Here is a 17073-nt window from a genome sequence, read left to right as displayed (position 1 = left end):
TTTAAAATTATTGATGATATTAAACTATCAATCAATAGCTGAAAAGCCCAAATTAATGTCAAACAATAAAATAAATGGCATTGGGATGAATTTTCAATATGGTGCTTCATTCAATATAGTGCTTTTTCTGGCTCTGTACTCACTCAAATCTCAGTTGATTTGGCCCAAAGCATATTTTTGTTCTTCATTTTTTTTTAAAAAAAAATAACACTGGTGTACATAATTAAATCCGATAAAATTGTAAACAGAGATACGATATCCTAAAATCTAATATGATACCACCTCAAACATGTTTATAACATAAACAGGTATAGCTGCCATCCAAAGATTATTAAGCATCCAAAGATGCAACTGCCTTTTGGGGTTTTAAGGCTTACAGTATTGTGTTGTTAGAGTGTGTTTCTTTACTTTAATTTACATTTGTGAAAGTTTACCCACCGATTTCCCCCACATTATCTCAAGTATGAGAATTACATCTTTTTTTTCTTAGTCTAAGGGACATCTTTTTGGACTGAGCTTCATGGGAATTCATGGTATAATTTTCTAACCTAATTCCAGTGTTGTGTATAAGTATTAATATTAAAAAACAGGGAGAACATCCTCAATTTAGAAGAGAGCCTGGACTGACATTGCTCTCTTCATGTAAGCTCATAATAGTCGTAATTTCTGCTCAAACTAGGATAGAATAAATACACATATTTTACCCACCGGTTTGGTTTTTAAAGTAAAGCTTTCTTCAGTCGCATAATTGCTACGCAGCAATGCAGATGACCTATTGTGCACATATTAATGATCTATTATTACCACTCTGTCCCATTCTCATTTCTGTCAAATGCTAGTGACGCTGTCTAGCTGAATGGCAGTTTAGTGGAGAAGCAACTACAAATGTCAGCTGAAAAGGTTTCACTACTTAAAAAAAACAAACCAGTCACTCTATCATGCTGGCCTTTTCCCCTCTCCCCTGAGGGTGGGAAAATAATAAAGACAGCTACAAAAGATAAGGGGCACTGAACATTTCTCTAAATCCAAACAGACGGTCAAAATTCTACTAATTTTGAAAAAGATCACAGTGAAACACTACGATCCGTATATTAGTGTTTTGCCTGGTAAGGTAACGGAGACTAATTTTTAATTGCTTGATAAACTATAAATTATCTTTCTTGGTATGCTGCTACTTCACTAGCTTTCACTAAGAGCAGCCAGAACTTTAATTGCAAACAACAAACCCTGCAACATATCCAAGTATTAGAAAGTGTAAAAATATGAGCTAACATAAAGAGGGGTAGCTGAGTAAGACTGAATTGAACTATGAGGTGCATGATGTGAAAATGTATATTTTCACTTTTTTAAAAAAAATTAAATTGCATAGTAAAGATTAACAAGGTTTCTATTTACATTATAGCAACTTGTAAGAGTTATAGTTTATAGAGGCTACTCAAACATTAGTGGATTAAAATTTAAGGCTTTTTTAAAAAAAAAGAACAATTGGACAGCACTGGCTTTTGTTTAATCCTTATAGAAACTGAAGCATTTTTAACAAAAGAACAAACAAGTTGAAGAATGTTTAAACAGACCATGTTTCACTGCATTTCAAAAGGCAACATTAGCACTTAAAAGTGAGACTGACAGGAATATGAAACAAAAGACAATCATGTGTTTTTCCAGTGGAACCGGTCTATCAGGGCAATCCAAATACGGGATGGAGTGTATTGCTTCTGCTTTCGCCTTTCAGCCCCAATCCAGGAGCCTTCTGGTAAATATAAATTCAACACAAAAGACAATCATATAACCAAATTAGAAAATATGCAAATGTCCTTTCACTTATTTACAGAGAATATATAGTTTCATTTCTGCAAGTAACAACAATCCCACATGCTTTCTATTTAGATTTCATTTCATCAATAAATAAAAACTGGCCGACTGAAGCAGGTAAAATCTTAAAATGCATTTTTCAATCCTACTATGTGTTCCATGCTTGAGATCTGCTGTTCTATGTTCAAATTGCATAAGTGCCTTTTGTATAAAATTCTTAATAACATTTTATGTTTTAAATACTATTATTTCTAGACTCGAGACTGTAGCAGAGGATCAGCTTTTTGGATAAACCAAGGGAGCCAAACAAGGATGCACCGGAACATTCCATGTTTTGCTATGTGATCATATTAAGTCACTGAACTCTCTCATAAATTATTTGCAAAAGTTGCTTATCCTTGGTGTTAAGACATTTTTCATAATCTACTTCTGAAATACCAGGAGGCATAGCTCCTTCGGGGAGGGGTGCAGTGTGACCCAGTGATGGAAATGGTAGACTGGGAAACCATAGGTTCAAGTCAACCCTCAGACTGGGAAGCTCACTGGGTGATTTTGAGCCAGGCATACTCTCTTGGTCCAGCCTACTTATTATGGGGGTGGGGGGTGAGGAGGGAATGATGGAGGAGGGGATGATGGAGGGAGAACATGCTGCCTTGAACGATGGAAAGGAAATCTAACAAATAAATGAATAAGAAGAAGTGGCAAGGACTACATGGAATCAGGCTAGGTGCAAAGTGGATTATGAAGCCACTAGCTTTCCCCAGGTGATATGTTTTTCTGACTAGGCTTCCTGCCCAAGGATGCTATACCTCTGAGTCACTATGAAGCCACAAAGAGATATTCTGTACCCATTGCCCACTTTCCTTTCCTCCTTTGATTTATCACATTCGTATAGACAGAAATTAGCCATCAGTTGGTGTGAAACTGTGGAGGAACCTCACCAACATTTGTCACCTGTCTCAATTCTATTAGGTCTTTTTTATCCTCATAAGAATAATGCTAATTGGTTGTTTAACTGGGCTGTCATAAATCTTCTGCTCCTGCAAAAGCTTAAGATGGACCTTTACCTGGATTCGACAGGAAGTTCTCCAGCTGGACAGATGTGGGGGATGAGAGCCTGAAGAGCCTCACATGAACCCTGTCTGACAAACCAATTCCAGGGATCCTTTTTTTGATCAGAACCCCCCTGGAGGGGGGGCGAAGAAGGGGCAGTGTATCATCAGACCCAGGGGGAAGCAACAGGTCCCTCGTAGGTCAGAGATTTGCCCTCTGAATCAGAGTAGGGGAGGCAGCATGGTAACATAAATAAATAAAATAAATAATAAATAAACATGGCTGCACAAGCACCTGGCTTCCAGCCAAAGCAACTAAACAGGAGGGTAAGGTCGAGATGAAAGACTGGTAAGAAAATTCATTTAACCCACAGTCATAAATCAAAACTTGGAAAAGGCAAAGAAACTTGAGAGTACAAATAATATTAATAGACAGATCTGGATTTTGGCAAAAGGAAAGAAAGAAAGGAAAATGGAGGGTTGAAACACTAGTTCCCCCCCAAAAAAGACATTTGTTTGAAACAATTTGGACGGGAAGGGAGAAAGCAGAGAAGTGACAAACCCACTCAAATACAAACTTTAAATTTGGTTTTGGATTTGAAATAGAAACCAAACATTCCGAAGCAATTACCTCATCTGAATGTCTTCCAACTAATATATCTTAAGCAACTCTAATTAATAAGATGTGGAATGCAACAACGGAGAAAGATCAAGAAAAAAGCACTTTTTTCTCATTGACAACTGATAACCTAATCTTTCCTGTGCTGGAAGTTTTAATTAACCAACTGCCATAAATGAGAACTTGGAAAAGCAGGAGGCGAAAGAAACATACCCGGGTTTGGCTGTATGCAGGTGTGTTCCAATTGATATATTTTGAGCAACTGTGGCCAACAAGAGGTGAAGAATGGCAAGGGGAAAAATAATAACAAGGTCAAGAGCTGGGGAAAAAAAATTTTCTGCAAAAGATCAAGATGGCTCCAGCTTCTCTTCCGATTAGTTGAATTAGCTACATTTAAGGTGGACTAGAAGATTTCTTTGACGGTGGTTTGTGAAAATTGAAGGTGGATATGTCAAAAGAAAGAAAAGGGAGAAGGCAGGAATAGAGAATTGGGACAAAAGATTTACTAGGAAAAATCAGACAACTAGAAACTGTTATATAGGAAAATACAAAGCTGAGATAAGGGGTTTACTTCTAAATATGACAATAAAATTAAGTTGCTAACTGATTGATTATGATAATGGAAAGATAATTAAATAAAGGTTAAAATATATGGAATATAGACAAATATGAAATTTTTTCTGCAAAAGATCAAGATGGCTCCAGCTTCTCTTCTGATTAGTTGAATTAGCTCCATTTAAGGTGGACTAGAAATGCTTTTTTCTTGATTTTTCTCCATTGTTGGATTCCACATCTTATTAATTAGAGTTGCTTAAGATACATTAGTTGGAAGACATTCGGATGAGGTAATTGCTTCCATGAACCTCGAGTAATACTTGGGTACCTGGTTGTTGTTTGCCATCGCGAACAGGTCTAGAACTGGGAGGCCAAACCGTAGTGTCAGCCAATGGAAGAGGTTTAGATGGACACTCCACTCCGCCTAATCTATCGTTGTCCGGCTCAGCCAGTCTGCTTGGTCATTGGAGAACCCTGAGATGTGTTCTGCCCTGAGAGATGACAGGTGAGATTCCGCCCACTGGCACAACAGGTTGGACTCCTGCATCAGGGACCAGGAACAAGTTCCCCCCGTCTGTTTATGTATGCCTTGATCGTCGTATTGTCCGTGAGGCCCAATATGTGTCGGGCCTGAATTCTGTGGTGGAAGTATCTGAGAGCGAGGCGAACCGCCCGCAATTCTAGCCAATTTATGCTGTTTTGGCTCTCTTCAAGGGACCACTGACCCTGAGCCACTAGGTCCTGCATGTGTACTCCCCATCCTGTCAGACATGCGTCCGTTGTAAGTATGAGATGACATGGCTCTCCGAACAAAGTCCCTTGCAAAATCACCAGGGACTGCCACCATCTGAGAAAGTGTAATACCTGTCTGGGAAGGGGGACCCTGAAAGGAGAGCTGCCCTGTTGGCCTTTTGATGTGGAAGCATGAACCATTGAAGAGTCCTGCTGTGAAACCTGGCCCACGGGACAATCCCGAAGCAAGATATCATCTTGCCCAAGACTTGAGAGAGAAGAAGAAGGGAAGCCTTGCGTAGACGTAGTACCTTCCTGACAAGTTCCCTCAGACTGAGAATGCGGTCGTTGGATAGGAACATGCTCATGGTGAACATGGTGTCTATCAAGATCCCGAGATGAAGAAGGCGAGTGCTGGGAACAAGTTGACTCTTTTTGAGATTCACCCCGAACCTGTGATTCCGCAAGGTGAGGGCGAGATCTCTTTCTGCCTGAACCGGAGACCTGGACAACAAGAGGATGTCGTCCAGGTAACAGAGAATCCGAACTGGATATGGCCTGATGTGGGTGGCCAATGCTGCCAGTACTTTTGTGAACATCCTGGGGGCAGAGGATAGACCGAATGGCAGAGCTTGGTACTGGACGTGCCTCCCCCATAGGAGAAGCAGAGATATTTTTGATGGTCTATGAAGATGGGGATATGAAGGTAAGCTTCGGTCAAGTCTACTGACATGAGGAAGTTGCCTTTTCTGACCACCTGGAGGATGGTGTGCAAAAAATGCATTTTGAGATAGTATAAAGTAGAGGGGAAAGGTAAGGGAAGAAGAGAGCGATAGGGGAGAGGGCGGGGGGGAGAGGAAGAGAGAAAAAAGGAGTGGAAAGGGGAGAGAGGAGAAGGAGAGAGGAAGGGGAAGTAGAGAAGAGAAGGGCGACAGAGGGAAGAAAGGAGGTAGGGAGGCGGAGGAGAGAGAGAGAGAAGAAAGTGATGGATAAGGTACAAATATGGTGTATGGAGAGCAGAAGAGCCAATAATTGTTTTTGGGAGTTGATAGCAAGACGAATTGACGTAAACATTTAATAATGCAATACAATGTTGACTATGTAATAGTACACATGTGGTTATATGTTATGAAAATGAAAAAATAAAAAACTTTATATAAAAAAAACATGGACCTTCACCTTATACCTATGATAATCTCTCTATAGAACCAACTGTAACCCATGTCAAACTACACGTAGCTATTGATCTCATGCTACTCACACAATAATCCAGCAGCCCAAAGGATAACAAATCAGGATAGTGCAAGACTATGCAGTTATTTGCAATGCCTTTTAAGCCCTATAGTTTAAGAGTACTTTCCCACTGAAATGCTACCCCTATGTTGCTATTAATCAATCAAGAATAGCTGGATGAGGTACAGGGTATTGAAGGTAAAAAAAAAAGTCAGTAGAAAAGGTGGTGGCATACCTGATGTAACAGTGGGTATGGAAAAACGGGGCAGAGATATTTAATCCAAATAAACTGATTTTCATTCTACCTGAGTTACAAATGACACTTTTGATTTGCAACTCGAATTTCTGCAATACTTTTAAACAGATAGTCCAGCAATACTGTCATGCAGCAATATATTAAAATGCATTTTCATATGCTCAACTACAGGTAGTTCTCGACTTACAACAGTTCACTTAGTGACTGTTCAAAGTTACAACGACACTGAGAAAAGTGACATGACCATTTTTCAAACTTACTTTCCATGGTCACGTGACTTACATTTGGATGCTTGACAACTAACTCACATTTATGACAGTTGTGGTGTCCCATGGTCCTGTGATCCCCTTTTGCAACCTTCTAACAAGCAAAGTCAATGGGGAAGCCAGATTCACTTAACAACCGTGATTCACTTAACAAATGTGGCAAGAAAAGTCGTAAAATGGGGTAAAACTCACTTAACAAATTTCTTCTTGGGTTCAATTGTGGTCATAAGTTGAGGACGACTTATATACTTTTCCTCAATTAATTCAACACTTAACGATGTGCAAATATTTAGGGACCCATCTTTTCTGCTTTAAAAAGAGACATGATGTAACAGTGTTTCCATCAAAGCAGACAAATTGGGGGGAATATTTAGCTTCATTGCATCACTTTAAAGAACTGACAAGTCTCTTTAAGCTCACAGTACAATTAGTCATTAGGGCCTAGTTTTCTAGCACTGTTAAGCAATTTGTAATAACCCTTTTGTTTTAATAGGGTTAGGCATTACTTACAAGACACAGCTGTCTAGAAAACTGAAACCTCTCGTTGTGAAGCAACGGTCTTGTTCATTTGGCTGCATGATAGTCAAATCAGCTCTAAAGCTATGGTTTAATGGCCTGCCGATGAATAATCAATGGATCACTTTTCATCTGAGTGTGAAAATGAGAATAATCTAATTCACTGTCCCTTTGGTAAGATGCAAAGCCTAGGGTTCTATTTCTATTCAGGGGCTGATTTATAACCCAATGGAAATCTGATGTAAACATATAATCAATGAGTCCCATCATTGTTGATAACCACCCCCAACTGGCTCACTCCCTCATCTCAAAGAGCTATCCCTTTAGGCTATTAGCTTTATCCAGCTAAGTCTTTCTACTACTCCTGCCTGCTGCTTTTACCTTGCCCATTTGTTCAGACCAGCAGAGTCAGAAGTAATTTTATACGCAGCAGAGAGCGGGTAGAATTGATTTTTCACTCAGCACTCAGTTCCCATCTGAATAATTATCAATTTTACTGCCTCATAAAGGGAAGAGTCAAAATTTCAAATCAATTCAAAAGAGCTTCTGAGAGTAGAGAAACTGTACAGAAGGAGAGAGGTCAAAATTGGCAATGACCTCGGGAGATGATGTCAGGTATTAGTACACTGAATGGTTGACATCAGAAGCACTCAATGCAGTGTGACTTGTGCTAATGCAAATCATATTTATGCTGACTACTGGAGACTGGTCATAAATATTTAAAAGAGTACCTGAAAGCCTACATTCAAACTAAATATAATGTATTCCACAGATTGCGAAGCTAATAAAGACATATCATACCTTATTCATATGCTATAAATTTTAGGACTGCAAAGTATCATTGACACAAAATAGAACATTAAGGTCGTAAGAACAGCAAATGTAGGAAAATCTGGGTTTGAGGCCAACGTACCTGATCTTCCCGATTACACAGCTGAACTTTAGAGTGAGGCTGTAACGCTCGGCAACAGGCAAATGCGAAATACATTTCTAGGTTCTCATCAACTTTTATTCTACTTGAATAGAATGATTACTCCAGGAAGTTGCAATATAAAACAGTGATGGCGATGAATCACCGAGGATAGTAATAAAGGTCCTATACATACTTAAATATTATGTTATGTATTACTTCTCAATTTGGTTTTATTTGGAGGCAAAGATCACCCAAAGTAATCGCAGCAATAAATAAGAAGGATAAATCTTGTACACTTAAATGGCAACCATATTGCTGGTACCTCATAATCAGCACAATCTTCAGGTTACTAAAGATCATGAGAACTCTACAAATAATGTTATTGTGATTTGATTACATCCATAAATTTAAGCAGTTATTTTAGGGAGATCCTTGCTAACAGGGATCTACTTAAAATGCTTACCCATCTGTTATTTGGAAGCACGTTAAATCTTTTATCAAGGTACATTCTATTTCCTATTAGTATTAGAGAAGCGCAATTCCAATTCATGTTTTATTTTCTCATGATATTTTCATTATTGTAGCAAAAAACTATTTTGAAAACAAGGTAATATGAAAATACTTTAATGTCGGGGGAATCATTAAGTTAAAAGCACCACTAGGCTACTCAATCCAACCCCCTTGCTCAAAACAGAAATCTAAATTAAAGAATCCCTACTAAATGTCAATCCAGTCTTTGTTGGAAGACATCTAACAACGCCAGTTTTTGTTGCTACAAGTTGACTTTTTAAAAAGCTGACAACTATATGCCCAATAAACTGTGCAACGCTTCAGATCTGACTCCAAAATACGGCTTCAGTGCACGAAAGAGCAATAATAAAGCACTTGGCAACTCATCGAAGCAGCTGCTTCTGCTTCCAGGGGAAGATTTTGCTTTACCCTCACAATCCTGGAAACAAAAATATCTGCTTTAAAGAGTCACTGACAAGTACTTTATTCATGCATTGGTGTGCTCCAAAGCACTTTTGCAAAACTGAATTCAAAGTAGTGCATGCCATAATGCCTAAACAACTGCCCTTATAGGGAAGATACAAAAAGCTTTTATAAGTCTATACAGTATTCAAAATGCAGCTATCAGAAAGGCCTCAAAAAAAGGTTTCTTTTAACATTTTCAGCCCCTTATAATGCTTTTTTTTACCACCACAGTACTCACTGTTGATATTTTCACTGACTACTCCACCAAAAGATAGTTATATTCCATTGTATGTAAATGCTTCTAAAATTCTATAACCACATCAGTTCATTGACGTATTCCTGGGTCATTGAACTCATACAACTGAGATGCTTTGGGGGATAATGCAGAAGCTTGTGGGGATGATTGAAATGGGGTCACTAGTAACTGCAGTGGTAAAACTTAGGGAACTGTATTATTAAATGTAAAAAACAAATATTTTAAAAAGAAAGTTCAAAAAGACAAAAGCAAAAGAGTGATTCTGAGTTTACCTGCTGCAGCACCTCAGAGTTTTGCTGCATGAAATGCAGTAATCTTTGCCCATCTTGGGAAATCTCCCTGGTTCTCAGGGGCTTCTTTCCTTCTTTTGCTATGTGCTTGAAGAGATAGGTAACAATGTAGTCCAAACTTGCACAACAGCTAGAGGAGACAATGGTATCTAAACATTAAAAGAAACACAATATTGCAATTTCTGAAATAATTTCACTATCAACAACCTACATTGAAATGGGATTGCAGAACTATAGTAAGGGTAGATGGGACCACTGCTCTTACTCTGTTGTTATAACATATTCCAAGTAGATTTCACTATGACAATCCCTTATCTTTCACTCTACTGCAGCACAGAGAGAGCTTTTACACCCTACTGGCTGGTGTTCTGCCTGCTTTTACGCACTCCTGCTGGCTGTTACAAATTCAGAGAATCCAGCTGTTTCCTTATTGCTATGAAATTATGAATTCTGAAGAGTTTGTACTTGGGGGAATAAGAAAAAAATGTATTGTTTTAGCAGTTTTAATCTGAAAAAACACTGACATGGTCAGAATAAAACTACATATGTAGATTAAGTACCTGTGGCATTCAGAGATACTTTCCAATACCCCAATTTGTCTACCATCATAAATATTAAAAGGCAAAAACATTAATACAATCTGGAAAGAAATCACAATATAAATTGCATTTATATAGAAAACTAAATATCCAGATGACATAAACGTTGGGAAACAAAATGAGTTACCAGCCCTCCTAAGAAAACAAGCAAAACAAGCAAAACAACCAAAAACCAACCATTCCCCATGAAATATGCAACTTGTACTGTATAATTTAATTTTTATCATTTGTTGTTATGAAAATACAAATAAAACATATTTTAAAAAACTTGTGAGAAATAAAACAGCAAAGGACCACCTTTACTTACTATATTTAAAGCAAAAGATTATAACAATAAATTCCTGTTTTATAATGTACTGTTTGCAAGGTAAATAGGCAACTGTTCTGTGCAATACCATAAACAGCAAAATAACTGTGGATGTGTTTTACAAATCAATATCAGAATCCACATATTACTCAATAGGTTTGATAATTTTTAAAGGGAATATTGTTTATATTTATACTCATCTCAGCCAACAGTTTTGATACAAAACATGTGTGGACCACAAACCTGTTGTATCACGTTGTTTCAATACACGGTATTCAAACAATGAGTATTTCTTTTCACTTATTAGCAAGTGATTGCCTGCAACAACTTTGCAATCTTCTAGCTATTCACTGCTTACAGACTCAGCAATTTTGTCAGTCACGGAATTTACAAATTTCTTTAAATACATCACAGATTTCTAAAGTATTGTTTCTATTAGTTTTAGGAGCAGTCATCCTTTTATACTAGTGGGTATAGTTAGCACCTATTTGTGAAAGGAAAAAAAACTTGGAAAGAATACTGGTGGTGCAATAGGAATAAAAAGTGTAATTATCAATGTTTAGGGGTTTCTTCAGTTTCCAGACGAGGACAAAACCGCAGCCCCGATTAATGCAAGTATAGATTATTTTAAGATATTATATTACTGATTTTGGATTCTTTGTGAATGATATATACATGTGCACAAACATTACTGTTAAAATACTGCTTATTTGAAGGAGAATTGCAAGATATATGAGAGACTCAATTAAGTGTATCCCCCTAAACTGCGATAAGTGGAAGCTTGCCAATATTGCAGTGAGTATTTGAAAACTTCCCTCTAGGCACAGAATGTTGATCTGTGCCAGTTCTGGTTTCTAAATGTTGTTTTGAAGTTTCTTTCTCTTTCAACATCACTGCAATTTTTTTTTCCTAAGCTAAGTTCTCCTGGGATGTTAAGAAAGATTTTGCAGACAATTTTAACCACAATTAGTCTCAAGACTCTCTTCATTTTACCACGTATGAAACATTCCTCTGAATTTCTGACAATCCCCATTTCCACTGGATGCAAACTGAAGCAAATATTTGTCTCTGGTTTCTTCATCTGTAAAATACATCCACCCTGATCATTTTCAAAATAGGCCACAATAACATGTCTTTTCTACACCATGCTGCTTGGAACAACGTATGTGATTGTCCAATTCAATTATTCAATTATTACACAAAGCTAACAAGGGCAAATTCATAACATTTCTCTTTCTTAATATTTAGATGCATTTGGCTGTTTTAAATGTAGAGATACGAGCATAAACTCAGAATACTGCAAAAAGCAAAATGTAAAATAATGCTAAACATCTGGTGTCAAAAAGTTGCATTTTAATTCTATATTTATTGTGGGAATCCAGGCACTAGGCTTGGAATGTTTGTTCCACAGCATATCAAAAAGATAAGGTAATGTTGTATTAGCAAAATGTGAGAAAAAGAATTCATGGTTGGTCTCAGTAATCACTTGTGTCCCTATCTGCAATACATGTATGCTTTGTGAGGAAATACTCAGGTGATACTTACTCTGGATGTTGAAAGAAAGGAAGTCCAAGTAAAGATTTCCCACAGCAATTCTCTCTCTAAAGAGCATGATTTAATATTTATAAATGCTCAATTGTGCATTTTGCCCAAGAGTTAAATGTTTTAAGTACTCAATAATGTGATCAATTTTAATTGTCCACTTTTTTATTTATTAGAATTCATTTACATAGAAGAGCTTGACTTTGCTTTACGCTAAAGTTGAATCATTATTCAAGCGGGGGGGGGGTGAGGGGAGGAGGTGGCAGGAAAGTATCAAATAGCCTTATCCAATCTAATATGATTCCAAAAAGGGGATGATAGTTTTCATAGTCATTCAAGTTCAAATGTTTTTAATCAGGGGTATCACTGATTCTTTTCCAACATATTCCACAGATCTATTGCATTACATAATTGAAGGTATTGTACTGAAACCTTCATACAGATACATAGAGGATGAATTGGTAGAGCTCTGATCCACTAGTGCAAGTAGGAAAACATATAGTCCAGATTAAATTAATTTCTTGGTTTGTGTGAAAACTATCAGGTTTTTCACCTCTCTTGTTTATGACAGACTCCTCTCTAAATTATGTTAAATAAATTAGAATTATTTATTTATTTAAGAATATGTGTATGGCTGCCCACTCATTCTCAGTGACTCTCTGTTTAGGTCCACATTAAGACGCGTGTGATCCATTATGTTTTCCTTACAAGTTTCTTTCCCTTTGGTCGCACAGGAAAGCAATGAACACTTTGAAAGATATCTAGAAATGCATATTTCATAAGCATGTTTTGCAGTTCTTTTAAATCAGTACTTTGACTATTTGTTTGAAAATTGAGTAACACAAAGTAAATCACTAACGTCCATTTAAAAACACTCTAAACATGCTGATACCATACAAGTAGGTATTTATTTTCTTCTTTAAGTGATCTTAGCAGCACAGTGGAGAGGTTTATCTGTTCATGAGGATGCAATTTAAGTATTAAGAGCTACTTATATTTTCCCATAACTTTATATCAAAAATGCTTGTGACATTCATTTTTCTTCTCACTGTATGAATGTAAGAGGAAGATGTTATGCAAGACCTCTATTCTGATTTTAATGGACATGGAGGCATTTACTGAAGCTGAATAGACTCCTTATTGCATTTTTACTCAGGTTAGGTAAATAAGCAGATTAAGGGAGGAAAACAGAAGAAGGAGAAAAATGACAACTGTTGCTGTTGGAGAAACAAGCAAGGAAGAGGTGAAATAATGCCTAAATATCAACCTGAAATTTATATTTTAACTAATATCTCTTTTCATGAGAACCAAGGCATTGCTGTCTAAAAACTTTACTTGAGAATTTTATGAATGTATGTAGCTGGAAGAATTATTTGGCAAATGTCAACACTATTGTGCATGACACAGTTTAAAAGCTTTGTTTTGTTTATGATGAAGGGAAATAATTTAAGTGAAATGCTCTCTGACCTGTTTCTATTTACCAAACCCAAATGATCTCTTCTCAAATACTCAACTTTGAAAGTAAACAAGCCAATCTTTTTAACATTTAATAATAATAGCTTGGTGCAGAAAATATTAAGCTGTCATTTTTATTATGGATTGCAGTATATAATCTACAAAAACTTTACATGGTGATTAGTAAGTAGGTGTCATAAATGAAATATCAGAAAAAATACTTTAATAAATGATAAATGCTGACTAACACTTTGTCTTCATCTCTTCTTTTTAAATAAACTTAGGATGTCTGTTTCTTACATTACCATTTAACATTTGCACATCCACAAGGCCATTATGTATTTAACTCACCAAGTATTAGCTACTATTTGCGTATTTCAATTACTTTATGACTTGAGGAACATTTGCACAACCACAAGGCCAGTATGTATTTAATACTCACAAAATATTAGCTACTTTTTGTGTACTTTTATTACTTTATGATTTGAAGTTTTAAAAATAGTATTTACAGGTTTGTTAATTTAAAAAAAAAGACTGATACTTGGTTTCCTCACTTAACTGTCTTTCAAATATCCAATACCACAACAACAGGAACTGTTATTTTATGTTTACATAAAATATGGATCTATTTTATAGGGAGTTGCACTTGGATCAGAAAGCCCATAATTTAATCCTAGCTCACATATTAACTTAATGGAGAATCTGAAACTGCTACCTTGTGGATTGTTTCCATGTTGAAAAATTGTAGCAATGGTGACAGGCTTAATCTAAGGATTTAGGAGACAAACAATGGGAGAGGACTTTCTGACAAAAGAAGTAGAAAAGGGTAAGAATATGTCACTGAGAAAAGTGATGGAACTGATTTTTGAGGGCAAGCTCCATCACTTGGAAGGACTGCAAAATTATATTGACTGATGCCCTTCATAAACTGATTGGTGTGTGTGTGTGTTTGTATATGTGTTTGCATGTACCGATATGCGTGCTTGCATGCATACCTACCTCCATTATATATATATATAATGCATATTGGTTTTTTAAGATCAGCACTGAGGGTAATATAGTTTTTAGTTTTTAGTTTTTAGTTTTATTAGAATTTGTAGGCCGCCCTTTTCCCTGAGGGGACTCAGGGCGGCTCACATAAAACTGGGAAGGGGGGAATACAATATATAGACTTTTTTTTCCCCTTAAGGATTTTAATCTCTTCTGAACGGATTATTTTATTTCAAGGCTTATAGCAAGCAGTTTTCACATTAAAAAAATAGTGATATCTTTGGTAGATTTATTTTCCATAATTTCATTGAAAACTTAAGTAAACTGTTCTACATTTACACATTACTATGAATCATCTGATCAGTTTTCTTCAGTAATAATAAGAACAAAGCATTTTAGTTCATACTATATTACTGGTGTTCTGGAGTATATGCTTCTCATTGACAAAGACTGCAGAATGTTGTGTAGTTTTATTATGTTAAGACTTATGGAGCATTATGGTCTAAGTAATTGGAATGTAAAAATGTTTTATGATTCATGTTGTGGTTTATGTTTTTCAAATATTTGGAAATACAACATTAGGAAGGTAAAATTCTACATGAATCATAAAACACATTTTTAACAAATAAGTTTTCAAATTACTATACCCTTTGTTTAGCTTCCATTGAAAAGAGAGTGCTTTCATTTGAATACGCTGAAAAGAATAAAGAATATTATTGGACAATAAATTTTTAGATTATTTTCTTTAGCTGAAGATCATGCTGCCCATGTCTACTCTACTAGTCTGTAAAAATATCCTTCTGAACACAGGACCATTTAGTGTTAAAAGACTCATGAATAAACAATTATGTGTTGCCTTGTTATAGTAATTAAATTAAACACCTACGGCAATGATTTGTGGTCACATTACTTTTGTCTGCTTTAGAATAATTTTACATTCTTCCTTAGTTTATTTCTTTGTGTACTTACCAAGTGCAGTTAGTCCTTCAGATATCGAGGTAAATATATACATTAATACATGCGGCTCTAAGCTGGTGATGAAACTCATATGATCCTGAGCTAGACTCTCCAAAAGTGGATAGTAAGATTGACTCAATTTTCTATATTGCTTGGGAAAAAAGAGAAAGAGAGAATATGATGCAATAAGAAATCACGTGACTCATTAAAAAAATTACTGTAATGAAACAGAGTTTTACCATATTCAATTTTATCTACTTCATTTTCATATTAAAGGAAATATATTATATTCTAGGCAGAACAGACCAAACACTATCCTGACAGTATTCAGCCATTTTTTCTGCAAGCTACACAATACAGTGAAGAGACACAATACAGTAAGGGGCTGAAATGCCCACTGGGAATCTAACCACAGACTGCTAGTAGAATTACAAAATACGCATACTTGTGTATTTACTAACCCAGAATATCCAAATGTGTGTAATTATATGTACAGGTGTATAGCCATGGATCTCTGTAGGTGCATTATTATATGAAGGAGAAAGGAAAACCATGCAGGGTTTCTAAATTGGAATTCAAGAGGGGGCAGAAAGATGCTCCCTTTACTGTATCAACCTAGTAAATCTGAAGTGAATGTATAACTATGCCAGGTGTAAGTGTTACAGTTCTCCTTACTACTGAGAGCTTTGTGCATCACTATGTCCATTCCAGGCCTTCCTTTTAGCAACTCTTTGAGCATTTTATCTGAAAATTTACATGTTGGTGAAAATATTTTTTGAAATATTTAACTATTCAAATCAGCTTATGTTCTGTGAGAATATACATATTTTTGACTGCTACTGAAAACATCCAGCATCCAACTGACTATTCAGACCTGCACTGTCTTCCATTGTGAAGTAAGTAAAAACTTTCTATTTTTAGAATTTTGATTATAATAGTAAAATCCAAAGAAAACTAAACTTTAAAAAAAATTCTAAGCCTTGTAATTCTGAAAATATTACTTCTGCTTAAGAGAGATAAAAATTGATCAGGTCAAACATTTTGCAATAACTGAATTGGAACCCTCAACATTATGAAACTGGAAATTAAATTAATATTGAATAAAAGTTTCACAACCGCTTACTAATGCTTATTCGATTGCATTGTGCTGCCTATTTTGCATGTCCTTTCCCAAATATATTCTTTGTGACTGCTGCATTTTGCCAAGCTATTTTGATATTCGTATGTAAAAATCCCAATAGTTCTAAATACTTCTCTCACAGTCACACTGCCAACTGTGAAATTTTATCATTGTTATGCTTTGTTTTTCTTTCAACCGAAGAGAGTAAGATAAGACTCCCTAACAGGAGAATTAAAGTGGACACAATGATGCAAATAATCATAAACAAGTAATCGAACTCAGATGAAGGGGAGGAGAAAAATGGTTTAAAAAAAAAATAACGACACCCTTTTATTTTGATTGGATGCCCCATTTCTAATGTTTGTATATAGCAATAGCAGTAGACTTATATACCGCTTCATAGGGCTTTCAGCCCTCTCTAAGCGGTTTACAGAGAGTCAGCATATTGCCCCCAACAATCTGGGTCCTCATTTTACCCACCTCGGAAGGATGGAAGGCTGAGTCAACCCTGAGCCGGTGGGATTTGAACCGCTGAACTGCTGATCTAGCAGTAGCCTGCAGTGCTGCATTTAACCACTGCGCCACCTTGGCTCTTGGCTCTATCTCCTTCAATAATACTGACATTGTT

At 36.2% G+C, this 17073-nt stretch overlaps 1 protein-coding gene across 1 annotated transcript in view; it reads right to left on the bottom strand.

Annotated features, from left to right (window-relative positions):
- The window catches only part of RANBP17 (RAN binding protein 17), a 187488-nt gene that overhangs the window by 22827 nt on the left and 147588 nt on the right, over positions 1–17073 (bottom strand). Inside the window, exons 24-25 of the mRNA XM_014056469.2 lie at positions 15338–15476; positions 9458–9624 (exon numbers count right to left, since the gene is read on the bottom strand). Of these exons, the coding sequence (XP_013911944.2) occupies positions 9458–9624; positions 15338–15476 (306 nt within the window). The remainder of the gene's footprint in view (positions 1–9457; positions 9625–15337; positions 15477–17073) is intronic.

Source organism: Thamnophis sirtalis, unplaced genomic scaffold (genome assembly GCF_051295495.1).
Source record: "Thamnophis sirtalis isolate CommonGarterSnake01/CBP01778 unplaced genomic scaffold, rThaSir2_p1.2 scaffold_5, whole genome shotgun sequence".
NCBI classification, from domain to species: domain Eukaryota; kingdom Metazoa; phylum Chordata; class Lepidosauria; order Squamata; family Natricidae; genus Thamnophis; species Thamnophis sirtalis.
The sequence above is the reverse complement of the archived record's forward strand: the minus strand, read 5'-3'. Positions and strand labels throughout refer to the sequence as shown.